This window comes from Branchiostoma belcheri, unplaced genomic scaffold (assembly GCF_001625305.1).
Source record: "Branchiostoma belcheri isolate BF01 breed outbred unplaced genomic scaffold, Haploidv18h27 scaffold269, whole genome shotgun sequence".
Lineage (NCBI taxonomy): Eukaryota > Metazoa > Chordata > Leptocardii > Amphioxiformes > Branchiostomatidae > Branchiostoma > Branchiostoma belcheri.
Window position 1 is genome coordinate 136667 of NW_017803875.1, and position 10922 is coordinate 147588.

Genomic DNA, 10922 nt, shown 5'->3' on the forward strand with positions numbered 1-10922 from the left:
CAACAGTTTGCATTATGCAATTAAAAATCCTAACCAATAAAGTAGGGAATAGCTATCCAACTGTTGTTACCTTCGCCAAGAAGGTTATGTTTTCAGGGGCGTTCGTGTATGTGTGTGTGTGTCTGTCTGTCTGTCTGTCTGTCTGTCTGTCTGTCAACACGATAACTAGAGAAGGTCTTGATGGATTGTCTTGATACTTGGTAGGTGGGTAGGTCTTGATGAGACCTCAAAATGATTAGATTTTGGGCCACCTGGCGGCTTGTCATGGTACTGCAGCAGAACTTCCGGTTTTGATATCTCATGATCCAGACATGCTAGGGTGACGAAATTTAGATGGTAGATAGCTCTTGTGCTGGGGATAAAGTGACATGAGTTTGAGCCCCCTAGTTGCTTGCTCTAGAACTGTAGGGGGGTTTAATGGACAAATGTTTAAAGGGGGATAACTCAAGAACCGATGGATGGATCATCGTGATTTTTGGTACTAGTATGTAGGTAGCTTGAGTGATGCTTGACATAATGATATTACAATTATGCAAATATAGATGTAATTTGCATAATTAATGAGGAAATTCTATTTATCAGCTGCATTCCATAATAGGAAGTTCAAGCTTGTGACATATGTTAGTAAGAATGAGAGAAACACAGGTAGATATCAATTATGCAAATGAAGACTTAATTTGCATAATTAATGAGAAAATATTATAATTGCATAGTGGTAACTGCCTGGAATTTTATACTTGGGGTGTTTGAAAGTTAAGTTAAGGTGAACATAATTAAACATAACTTATTCAAATAAGGACCTCATTTGCATAATTTATGAGAAAATTTCATCATGGCATTCTTTGTTAAGATAAGACTGTCTTTTGGTGGAGAATATGATCAACAGATATAATTCATGCAATTGAGGATCCTATTTGCATAATTAGGGGGATTAATATATAATTTCTTAATCATAAAAGCTAACATCATTTGGCGAAGGTATGAGATCGTGGAACTCTAGTTTTAGTTGTATGTTACTTCATATTATAGTTATATCAATGTAAATCATTGTTTTCCCTTGTGTTTCTCATTCTTTCCCTGCCATGTGGTAAAATGTGGTGAACCCATCGCTGTATTTGCTCCAAAGCAAATATTGGCCTTTCTAGTTTGTTTTTTTTTCGCCCACCCGCTCCATTATTTTTCTAGAAAAATCCATTAACCAAGAAATCAAATTGGTGTGGCCTTACTAGAAAATTCTTTCCTTCAGGCTGATCTTCTGAAGTCCTGCTATCTGCGAGGTCACATGGTGTCTTACGGCCATGTAACCATGGCATGGTACAACAGCTGTATTGATGTGGCTATACAGGCCATACAGCATGCTCAAACAGAGGGAGACAAGGTTACACAACAACTCACCAAAAGCTTCTATCAGTGTACTCAGTCTAAAAGTCAACACACAGGTGGGTCTGTAGTTGTAATTTTTTTTATTGAAGAAATTTCTTGCTAGTATTTTGTAATATTATATATAATTATGAAAGAACCCAATGTGTAATCCAGTTCAGGGTACTACATGTAAGGCCACACTGATTTTTATGGATGACATCCTCTGAAGACCCTCAAACTAGACTATGCTGCTAAGCTGGTATTGTGAATTTGTGGAAGTACATAGCAACTTATACAGCAAGCTGGCACATGCTGGCCTTTTGCGGCATTTAAGAGTCAGCACTGTACTGAGTTCTTGAGTTCTGTGGATCAGCAACCTTGATCAGCTCCCTACTGTCACTAGCTACATGTACCATGGACGCAGGTCAGAGTCTCAGAGGAGGTGATTTTTCTTTTGAGAACAGGTGAAAATCAATGCTCGCGCAGATATCATCCATAAAATTAAAACAGTTTGGCTTAATTTGATGTTAGCAGTCCTGAACTGAGGAGTAATATCAAGTAAAAGCCAGTTGCATTTTTTCCCATGCAATTTTCCTCTAGGTGAAAGAGCCAGAATTCAGTGGTTGCTGGAAGTTATGGGACAGTGCAGGAACATTGCTTACGGGAAGATCCCACTCTCACAGACTCAGTCATCAGACAGCACAAACAAGGTTAGTAGCTGCACACCCAAGTTTCTGTCCTCAATCTTTGCTTATTACTCTGTGAGGGTCAGTAACCTCAGCAGAGTATGTATGATTGTGTGTTTGCAGCTGTAACTCACAATCCCTTTGCTCAGGGCTCGAAATACTGGGTGCATGTGCACCACCTTAGTGCACCCAAATTTGGAGCTGTGCACCCAATTTTCTTCTGTTGGTGCACTGGTGCACCCAAATATTTTTGCAGGTATTTTAATTTGTACATATCAAATTATTATAGTATGCAGGATATTCCTATAGCATCTAAGTGTCAGAAAAATAATTATAAAATCTTTGTTGTAGTACTTAAGATTTCAGAGTTAGCCCCCATTTCAGGTTCAAGCTCATAAGAGGAGTAGTAAGATCTATAATTAGGTTTTGTTTTATATGGTGCGCCCGGAAAAAATTTTGTGCACCTATTCCCAAAAATGAATTTCCAGCCCTGCTTTGCTGCATTGGTAGTTTGGCATGTCAACTGCATGAGATGATGCACATTTTTTTATGCCCATATAATATGATAGCAGTTTTTATAGGTCATAACATTTTAGAAAACACCCCTATTTTGGTGAGCTTGTGGAACAGGTCATTAATTTTGTTTGCCTTTGTGGGTGTGCGATAATAGCAGCTTTCCAAGCAGATATTTGGTAATTTGAGCCAATGTTCTTTTTTTCAGGTGACCAAATTCCTGTTTGATGTATTCTGTGCTGCTGTTACGTGTTGGAGCTGTGTTAGTCTGCCTCTGCTGTGGGGAATCACTGGGACTGATTGTCAGACAGGTAAGGCTACAGCAAGTAATTTTTATGGATGACATCAGCGCGCGCATTAATTTTCGCTTGATTTTGGAAAAAAAACAAGATATTTTTTTGCCTTCTGACAGTGGTCAACATGCCAAAAATGGGCAAAGATGTCTGTTGCCATTCCGGAAGGTGGACGGCAGATAACTATGAAGAGAGGAGACAAGAAAAGGCTCTGATTTAATGTTTTGTTTCTTACTTTGATGCAGTGATATGTGATGTTGGCTGTGTATATTTGATGTTCCCACTGAATCAAAACCATTTGTACAATGATTGAGTCAAAATTTTAAAATGTAGGAACCTTGTTTTTTTCTGCCCACCTTGTTTTTTTTTCGCCCGCTCGCATTAGGTTTGGAGTCTGCGGAGGATGTCATCCGTAAAATTTACTTGCTGTGGCCTAACATCAGTTTTCATGGCTCAAGTTGTACAGTATCTCCTTAGGCCACACCAATTTGATTTGTTGGTTCTCGTAATATTCACCTCTTTTTTTTTCTGATTTGCAAAAATGATCATATTTTCCTTTTCTTCCTAGTTGTTACAGTTTTTCCATCTATTTATGCAGTGGTTAAAAATATTAACCCAGCCTTTTGTGTTGACTTCATGGCTCCTATCGTATAGCATTTCGAGCTTTAGTAGGATGCCTAGACCTGTTTTTATTTTCATTTTTTTCCGCCCTGTTGCTTCATATTTTTTATGAAAAAATCCGAGAACCAACAAATTAAATTGGCCTTATCTTTCTAGGCATGATTCCTATAAAATTTTCAAATTTTAAAATTAAAATTTTTTAAAAATAATTTTTAAAAAAATGTACAGCCCTGGAATTCAAACTCCACAGTTGTGTAACTTTTGTATCTGTATCGGTATAGCCGGTATAACCGCCCTTCGGCGTAACACACCAGCTTCGCAGGTACGCGGTGCGGCAGCAGCTAGCTATATCACACCGAACGGCTTGTTACACTCAATCTTTGCACATTTGATTGCAGGAGTTGTTTAAAGCTTTCTAGTGATGATGCCCCAACTGTGCTTGGTGGCAACGAGTTCCAGTCTATGATAGCTCTGGGGAAGTACGAGTTTTTGAATAACTCAATTCTTGGTTGATAACTCTGATATTTGAAGGCATGACTGTTTCTTGTTCTTTTCTGGGCTGGTATCAGATACTTAGTGGTTGGTACGTCCACCAGTTTATTAGCCATTTTGTACATCATGCACAGTCTGGACATTCTACATCTGTCTTCCAGCGACATGTGTTGATGTCATGCAGTTTTGTAGCCTGCTATCCAGTCTCTCGTGGTTGAGGCAGGCTGTCTTTGGGCTCTAATAGTTCCCCCCCCACCCCCCACCCCCGTCCAGCTCAACAGGCCACCCAGTGGGAGTGTTACGCCTGTGATAGAGTTTTGTACGCCGGAAGTTGATTAGCCCCACCCATCGTGCAAAACCTACCAGGGAACCTAGCTGAGTCAACAGCTACCAGTTCAGTACCAAGGAGAACCATCATCTACAATTTAAAACACTTACTGTCTACATTTTGGGGGCTTTTAGGCCACACCAATTTAATTTCTTGGTTAACGGATTTTTCTAGAAAAATTATGGAACGGGCGGGTGAAAAAAAAATAAAAATAAAACAGGCCTAGGCATTCTATTATGGCCAAAAGTGGTATGATGGGAGCCATTTATAGTCAACACACCAGGCTGGTTCAAAATTTAAACAATGAATTTTGAACTATTAAATGATACCACTGCATTGAAAGATGGAATAACTGTAACAACTAGGAAGAAAAGGACTGTTTTCAACTGTTCAGGGCAAAATATGAGCATTTTGCAGTTGATTCTGAATTTTTATTTTTATTTGCAAATCAGAAAAAAATGAAGTGGGCGAATCCGTTAACCAAGAGATTAAATTGGTGTGGCCTTAAATAAAAAAAAAACTTAAACTGTTTTAGCTAACTGTTCTGTTTTACTACAATCCAGCTACCCAGTCTGCAGACACTGCAGAGTGGTCCTCAGAAAGCAGAAAGCTGGAGACATTACCACTCTTGCCATATGCTATTCTTCGGCTGGTAGCATCAGAGCCTTGGGCCCAGGTTGTGGATAAGGTACAAGATCATGTCCAGTTCTGAAAAAAAGCTTTTGTTGGCATATTCTGCAAACCAAATTAAATAGTGAATAGCAAAGTTCTTAATTAAATCAAATAGTATTTAACTCTGTGTATTCAATATGAAACCTTATCATAACTTCATTGTAAATTGTATTTATAGTGGCAAGAGATTTGTTAAATGTTGCCTTTTTCTTGGTTCTATTTTAACACAGATTTTTCTGTGGACTCGACAAAAGTGCATTACAACTAAGATTGAACAAAGCTAAACAAGTTGAGTTTGTATGAATAATTTAAAAGTGATCCTAATTACAAAATATGTAAGCATAGGACCTGGTGTGTTTACACTGTGTTAACATATAAATGCAATTGAATTACAATGTAATTGAATTACAAGATACCCCTATGGGAATTAACTACAGGGGCTTTCACCATACACTGGTCTCTAGAACCTTATTCACGAGTTTCCCATCAAATAGAGAAATTCTCTATTTGATGATTTTTTTTAAATATTTGGCTTGTAATGTTATAGACGCTATACTGATGCTGTAACGTTACAAACCACATATTCCATGTTAAAAAGAACACAAAAACTTCATATAACTTCTATTTGTTGTCAGATTTGACCCATAGTAATTTAATTAATGTTGAGCATAAAATGCCCCAACACCTCAAAACACAAAAGCAAGCTGTTTAACGTCAACAGGATCATTCCGATGCCTTCCTGTCCTATGCAAATGAGGTTTAGACCCGTTTTCGCAATGCATTCTGGGGATGGGAAACTGGTGAATGGACATGAACTTTGACCTTGTATTTCTTCCTGTTTGCAGCTTGTTGATTGGCTGATGGAGATGCTTCAGGCTCCGGTGGATCTTCCCAAGAAGTACAGGGCAGCTCTGATGGGTAATCACAATTATCTTTTTTTATGACTTCACCACCTAGTGGTGATGTCATATTGTTTTTGCTCACGTTTCTTCTCCTCCTCCTTCTCCTTCTTCTCCTGCCATTTCTTTGAATTGATTCAACTCTTTCATTTTTGGGCCAAATAACATGAAATTTGGCATGAAGGTAGAGTGGGCAAATACCCCCAGGCGTTTTTTTTTTTTCATTTTTGTGATACAGGCTTTTAGAATGGTTTTATTTGAGCTTTTTGGCTGTGTTATACTACATGTACTATAGCAGTGTGTTACCATACTTGGGCATGAGTCATCAGAATGGAATGTAGAGCAGGCAACCAATAGGCATGCAGCTTCCCTCTATTCTCTTTGCTGGTTGGCTGTTCGGATCTGATTGGGTTAACTCAATTATCACCTGTACAAAGCCATGCCATATTGACAGTATGAACTTTATTCAAGTGTTTTGGGGTCGGTATGTAAAACTTTCTTGCTCCAGCATTGGAATGCGGGGCATATAAACGCTTCTTTTTGTCTTGAAAATCAACAGTTTGCATTATGCAATTAAAAATCCCAACCAATAATGTAGGGGATAGCTATCACTTCACACTATAGTTATATCAATGTAAAGAATTGTTTTCCCTTGTATTTCTCCTTCTTTCCCTGCCATGTCTGAAATGTGGTGAAGTCATGCTGAATTTGCAAATGTCTGCCTTTCTAGTTTTCTTTCTTTTATCAGACTTTGGCAACCTCTAGTGATCCAAGTTATACAATACAGTTTAACAACTTAAATCTTGTACGAGTGCACTTATATTTTCAAGGTCAATGTTGGAAAACTGATTGTACAACATTCTATTACTCAGGTGTTAGATCATGGAGCTAGAAAAGGTCGATCAGCTCGAAAACTTGCAGGGGTCCATCCAAAAAAAGGCTAGGGTCTGCAGTTTTTTCTGGGGGGGGGGACACGAGATTTTTTTGCCTAGGCCTCATGTACATTTGCAAGTGACTCATGTTTTTCATAAAACACAGTTTTGTATTACCCTGTGAGAATTGTTTGAAATCAACATACTGATTATTGTAATGTGTGCTTCCTGTAGGGTCTGTGCTGGCCTTACGACATATGACGGTGTTCAAGAAGCCCTCAGTCTGGACAAGAGCTTACCAGATGTTCTGATTTTCTGCCATGGAATTGTACTCTCCAAGCAGAGGTTTGGGTTTTGGGGGTATTTTTAGAGTGTTTTTCGGCTTTTTTATCGGGGTTTCTCTTTTGCACTGAATTTTTTTCCCACCAAACCCAACCTCTGCTGGCATTCACCCCGGGGCGGGGCAAAACTATTCAAGAAACGTGACAGTGCTCCTCCCCGGGAATCATCAAATTATCATTAGGGATATCCATTTTACTGTGGTGGATTATCACACATCTAGCCAGTCAGAAAGGCATTCATTGGGCCACACGCCACCTGCTGACTGTGCCTATTCATGCGTCTGGTTCACACCTCCTTGCAGAATGACTGAAATGTGTTGATGATTCAGAAGTAATTAGGTTTATAGCCCATTGAAGCTTTTGACTGCCGGCAAAGGTTGGGTTTGGTGGGGAAAAAAATTCAGTGCAAAAGAGAAACCCCTATAAAAAAGCCAAAAAACACACTAAAAATACCCCCAAAACCCAAACCTCTGCTTGGAGAGTAATGGAATTGATGTATGATGTATAAGGCCACACCAATGTAACTTGTTGGTTCACGGATTCGCTCGCTTAAAAATTCAGCCTCTGAATCAACTCCAAAATGCTCATATTTTGGGTCCAACAGTTACAGGAAGTCCCTTCTCTTCAGAGTTGTTACAGTGTTTCCATCCATCAATGCAGTGGTTTGATTAAAAGTTTGAAATTCATTGTTTGAATTACGAACCAGCCTGGTATGTTGACTTCATGGCTGCTACCATAGCTTTTAGTGCTATCATAGGATGCCTGATATAACTTTTTGCTTTTGTATTATTTCGCCATCTCTTCATATATTTGCTTTAAGAAATCTGAGAACCAACAAATCAAAGTGGTGTGGCATAAACTCAAGTTTAAAACCATAGGTCCAGGGTTGAGAAATTGGTATAACCCATTCGTGCCCAAGGTACGTTTGAATTTATGAAATATCTAGAATCTATAAAAAGCAACTGCCTCGTGCAAGACTTGTCACAAGTTCAGCTACTGAGTACATTGTATGGCTGTTAAATTTCTCACTGCTTAATGTGAAATTTGGTAACATAATGTAATTCATTATTCTGTCCACCTTTTAGGCTTTTTATGTTTACCGAAGGAAAACACATTGTTTTTGCTCTGTTTCTTCTGTTTATATTGTCCTTGGTTTCTTCCTGTTCTTCTTCTCCAGTGACCTCTGACCTGACCAATGACGTGATTTGTTGATGTCTGTCACCATAGTGACTGGTGTTGGGTTACATAATGTTGCAATTTCACAGTCTGCTCTACTCCTGTCACCATGTAACGTTACTAGTAGTACATTTATGTGAATGTGTTTGAGTAAAAATTAACAGAGAAGACCATGTCCAAAGGTAAACATTACGCATTTGCTTTGCAAATGTTACTTCTCTAGTTGAATTTTGTGCCTTTGTGCTAAAAGCATCTGTCTTATAATCCTTGGAATAAAAGATTTTGTGTGGCTTCAGGCTAGCTGTTCTTTTTCTTGCTTGTGCTTCATGATATCCTTTTGAAACTTTTTTGTGCTTTTCGTTACCATTCGTTTTTACTGCCTGTAACAATAGCTACTTGTTATAAAAACCAAACAACAAACTTTTGATGGAGTACATGTACCAGCCACACCTCACGAATACTAGTAATGTGTATGCAGTACATGGAAAGTACGTTATTACCAAACCGAAAATGGCAAAAGCAATTGCCCTGATACGTCATATTACAATAGAAGGTATCAATGGACCTATATACCATTATTACGTCACAGTTTGTTTACCTGTTCTAAAGAACATTCTAGAACGGTCAGTTAAAGAATAAAGATCATTTCAAAGTTTTCAAAGTCAGGTATGTCTGATTTTTGCTGCGTCTAGTTGTGTTGACACAGCATTACATGCCGCATGGGTGATTTAGTTGTGACATTAGACGAAAGTAGTAATGTATTAAAAGCCTTATATTAGGCTAACGCTACACAAACACACACCGCGCTACGCACCCCTGTACAATATAAACGTCGATTGACCAGCATTCATTGATATGTATGGTTAGGAGTAGGTTAGTGCAAAGTCTGCTGGTGTTTGGAGAATTTGGCCGCACCACCCGATTGTTTCACGTTTCAAACATCCTGGCATTGTTGGGAGGTTCGACCATGTTTGACGTATGACTGTAAGGCCACAGCAAGTCAATAAACAATAACCATTTGTCCTACACGTAAGGACAATAAGGTTTTAAGCTATGTCCGATATTTTCTGTAGATTTAATTACCAAATCATCACTCACATCATCAAAACAAAACGATGATGGTCAGACTGACATGTCCCTTAAAAAAATTAGTTTGTTACACATTATAAATAACTCCATAATATACTTTAAATTAAATTAACATATTAAGTACAAACTGATGTACCCCTTTTGCAATCTGAGGCCACAGCAATTCAATTTCTTGGTTCAACGGATTCGCCCGTTTCATTTTTTTCTGATTTGCAAATAAAAATAAAAATTCAGAATCAACTCCAAAATGCTCATATTTTGCCCTGAACAGTTGAAAACAGACCTTTTCATCCTTGTTGTTACAGTTATTCCATCATTCAAAGCAATGGTATCATTAAAAGTTCAAAATTCATTGTTTAAATTTTGAACCAGCCTGGTGTGTTGACTTGATGGCTCCTATTGTACCATTTTGGGCCATAATAGGATGCCTAGGCCTGTTTTTATTTTTTCGCCCGCCAGCTCCATTATTTTTCTAGAAAAATCTGTTAACCAAGAAATTAAATTGGTGTGGCCTGATAAGGCAATAGTAATACAGACATAATGATCAAATAATAATTGACCGACAAGAAAAGCACTGGTCCCATAAATAGGTTTTTAACATATTATAAGATCTTAAATCAAACATGTTGCAGTTTAATTGACTGCCAAACATAACTTCAATATTTGAATCAACAGAAAGCTCTCTCTTGTCTACATACTGTTTATGTACAGAACCAACCATAACTACAATTGTGTACTACTAAGGGACTAGTAAGGCCACACCAATTTAATTTCTTGGTTAACGGAATCGCCCGCTTCATTTCTTTCTGATTTGCAATAAAATAAAAATTCAGAATCAACTCCAAAATGCTCAATACATATTTTGCCCCGAACAATTGAAAACAGTCCTTTTCATCCTAGTTGTTACAGTTATTCTATCTTTCAATGCAATGGTGTCATTAAAAGTTCAAAATTCAGTGTTTAAATCTTGAACCAGCCTGGTGTATTGACTTCATGACTCCTATCATACCATTTTGGGCCATAATAGGATGCCTAGGCCTGTTTTATTTTTTTCGCCCGCCCACTCCATTATTTTTCTAGAAAAATCCGTTAACCGAGAAATTAAATTGGTGTGGCCTAAGGAGAAGACAAATCTTAAGAAGAGGGGTGCTGCTTTAAGACAAAAGGTGGGAGAGAACTTTGTACAGGAACTATAATTTAATTAAAGTTCTTTCATGCAATTTAAGTTTTTTAATATTTGTATACTCAAAATGAGTTTAACCTTCTTGCCGAAGAGTGCTCAGAGAATCAGAGTGCTATGATTAAAGTAGATTCATTTCTTTTACCATTGCTTTTCAAATGAGACTAGACTATATTCCATATTTCCGTGATAATTTCATCAGGTTGGTAAACGAATGAATAGCAAAGTTCTTTGATCACAACCATTTATTTTTCACGAGCTGACGTTTCGATGACCGTCTGTCACCTTCATCAGGGCAATTCTGACTGGTTTACTGTGCACTGACACTAGATGTTACTTGGTGCATAGTGCACTAAAGCATAGTGAACTATGCACTTACCTTTAGTGCACTATGCACC

General features: G+C 38.1%; 1 protein-coding gene across 1 annotated transcript in view; it reads left to right on the forward strand.

Moving 5' to 3' along the window:
• LOC109472111 (focadhesin-like) overlaps positions 1-7135 on the forward strand; it is a 50986-nt gene extending 43851 nt beyond the window's left edge. Inside the window, exons 35-40 of the mRNA XM_019771687.1 lie at positions 1247-1439; positions 1963-2072; positions 2770-2872; positions 4859-4983; positions 5813-5885; positions 6973-7135. Of these exons, the coding sequence (XP_019627246.1) occupies positions 1247-1439; positions 1963-2072; positions 2770-2872; positions 4859-4983; positions 5813-5885; positions 6973-7049 (681 nt within the window). The 3' untranslated portion in view covers positions 7050-7135. The remainder of the gene's footprint in view (positions 1-1246; positions 1440-1962; positions 2073-2769; positions 2873-4858; positions 4984-5812; positions 5886-6972) is intronic.
• The last annotated feature ends 3787 nt before the right edge of the window (positions 7136-10922 follow it).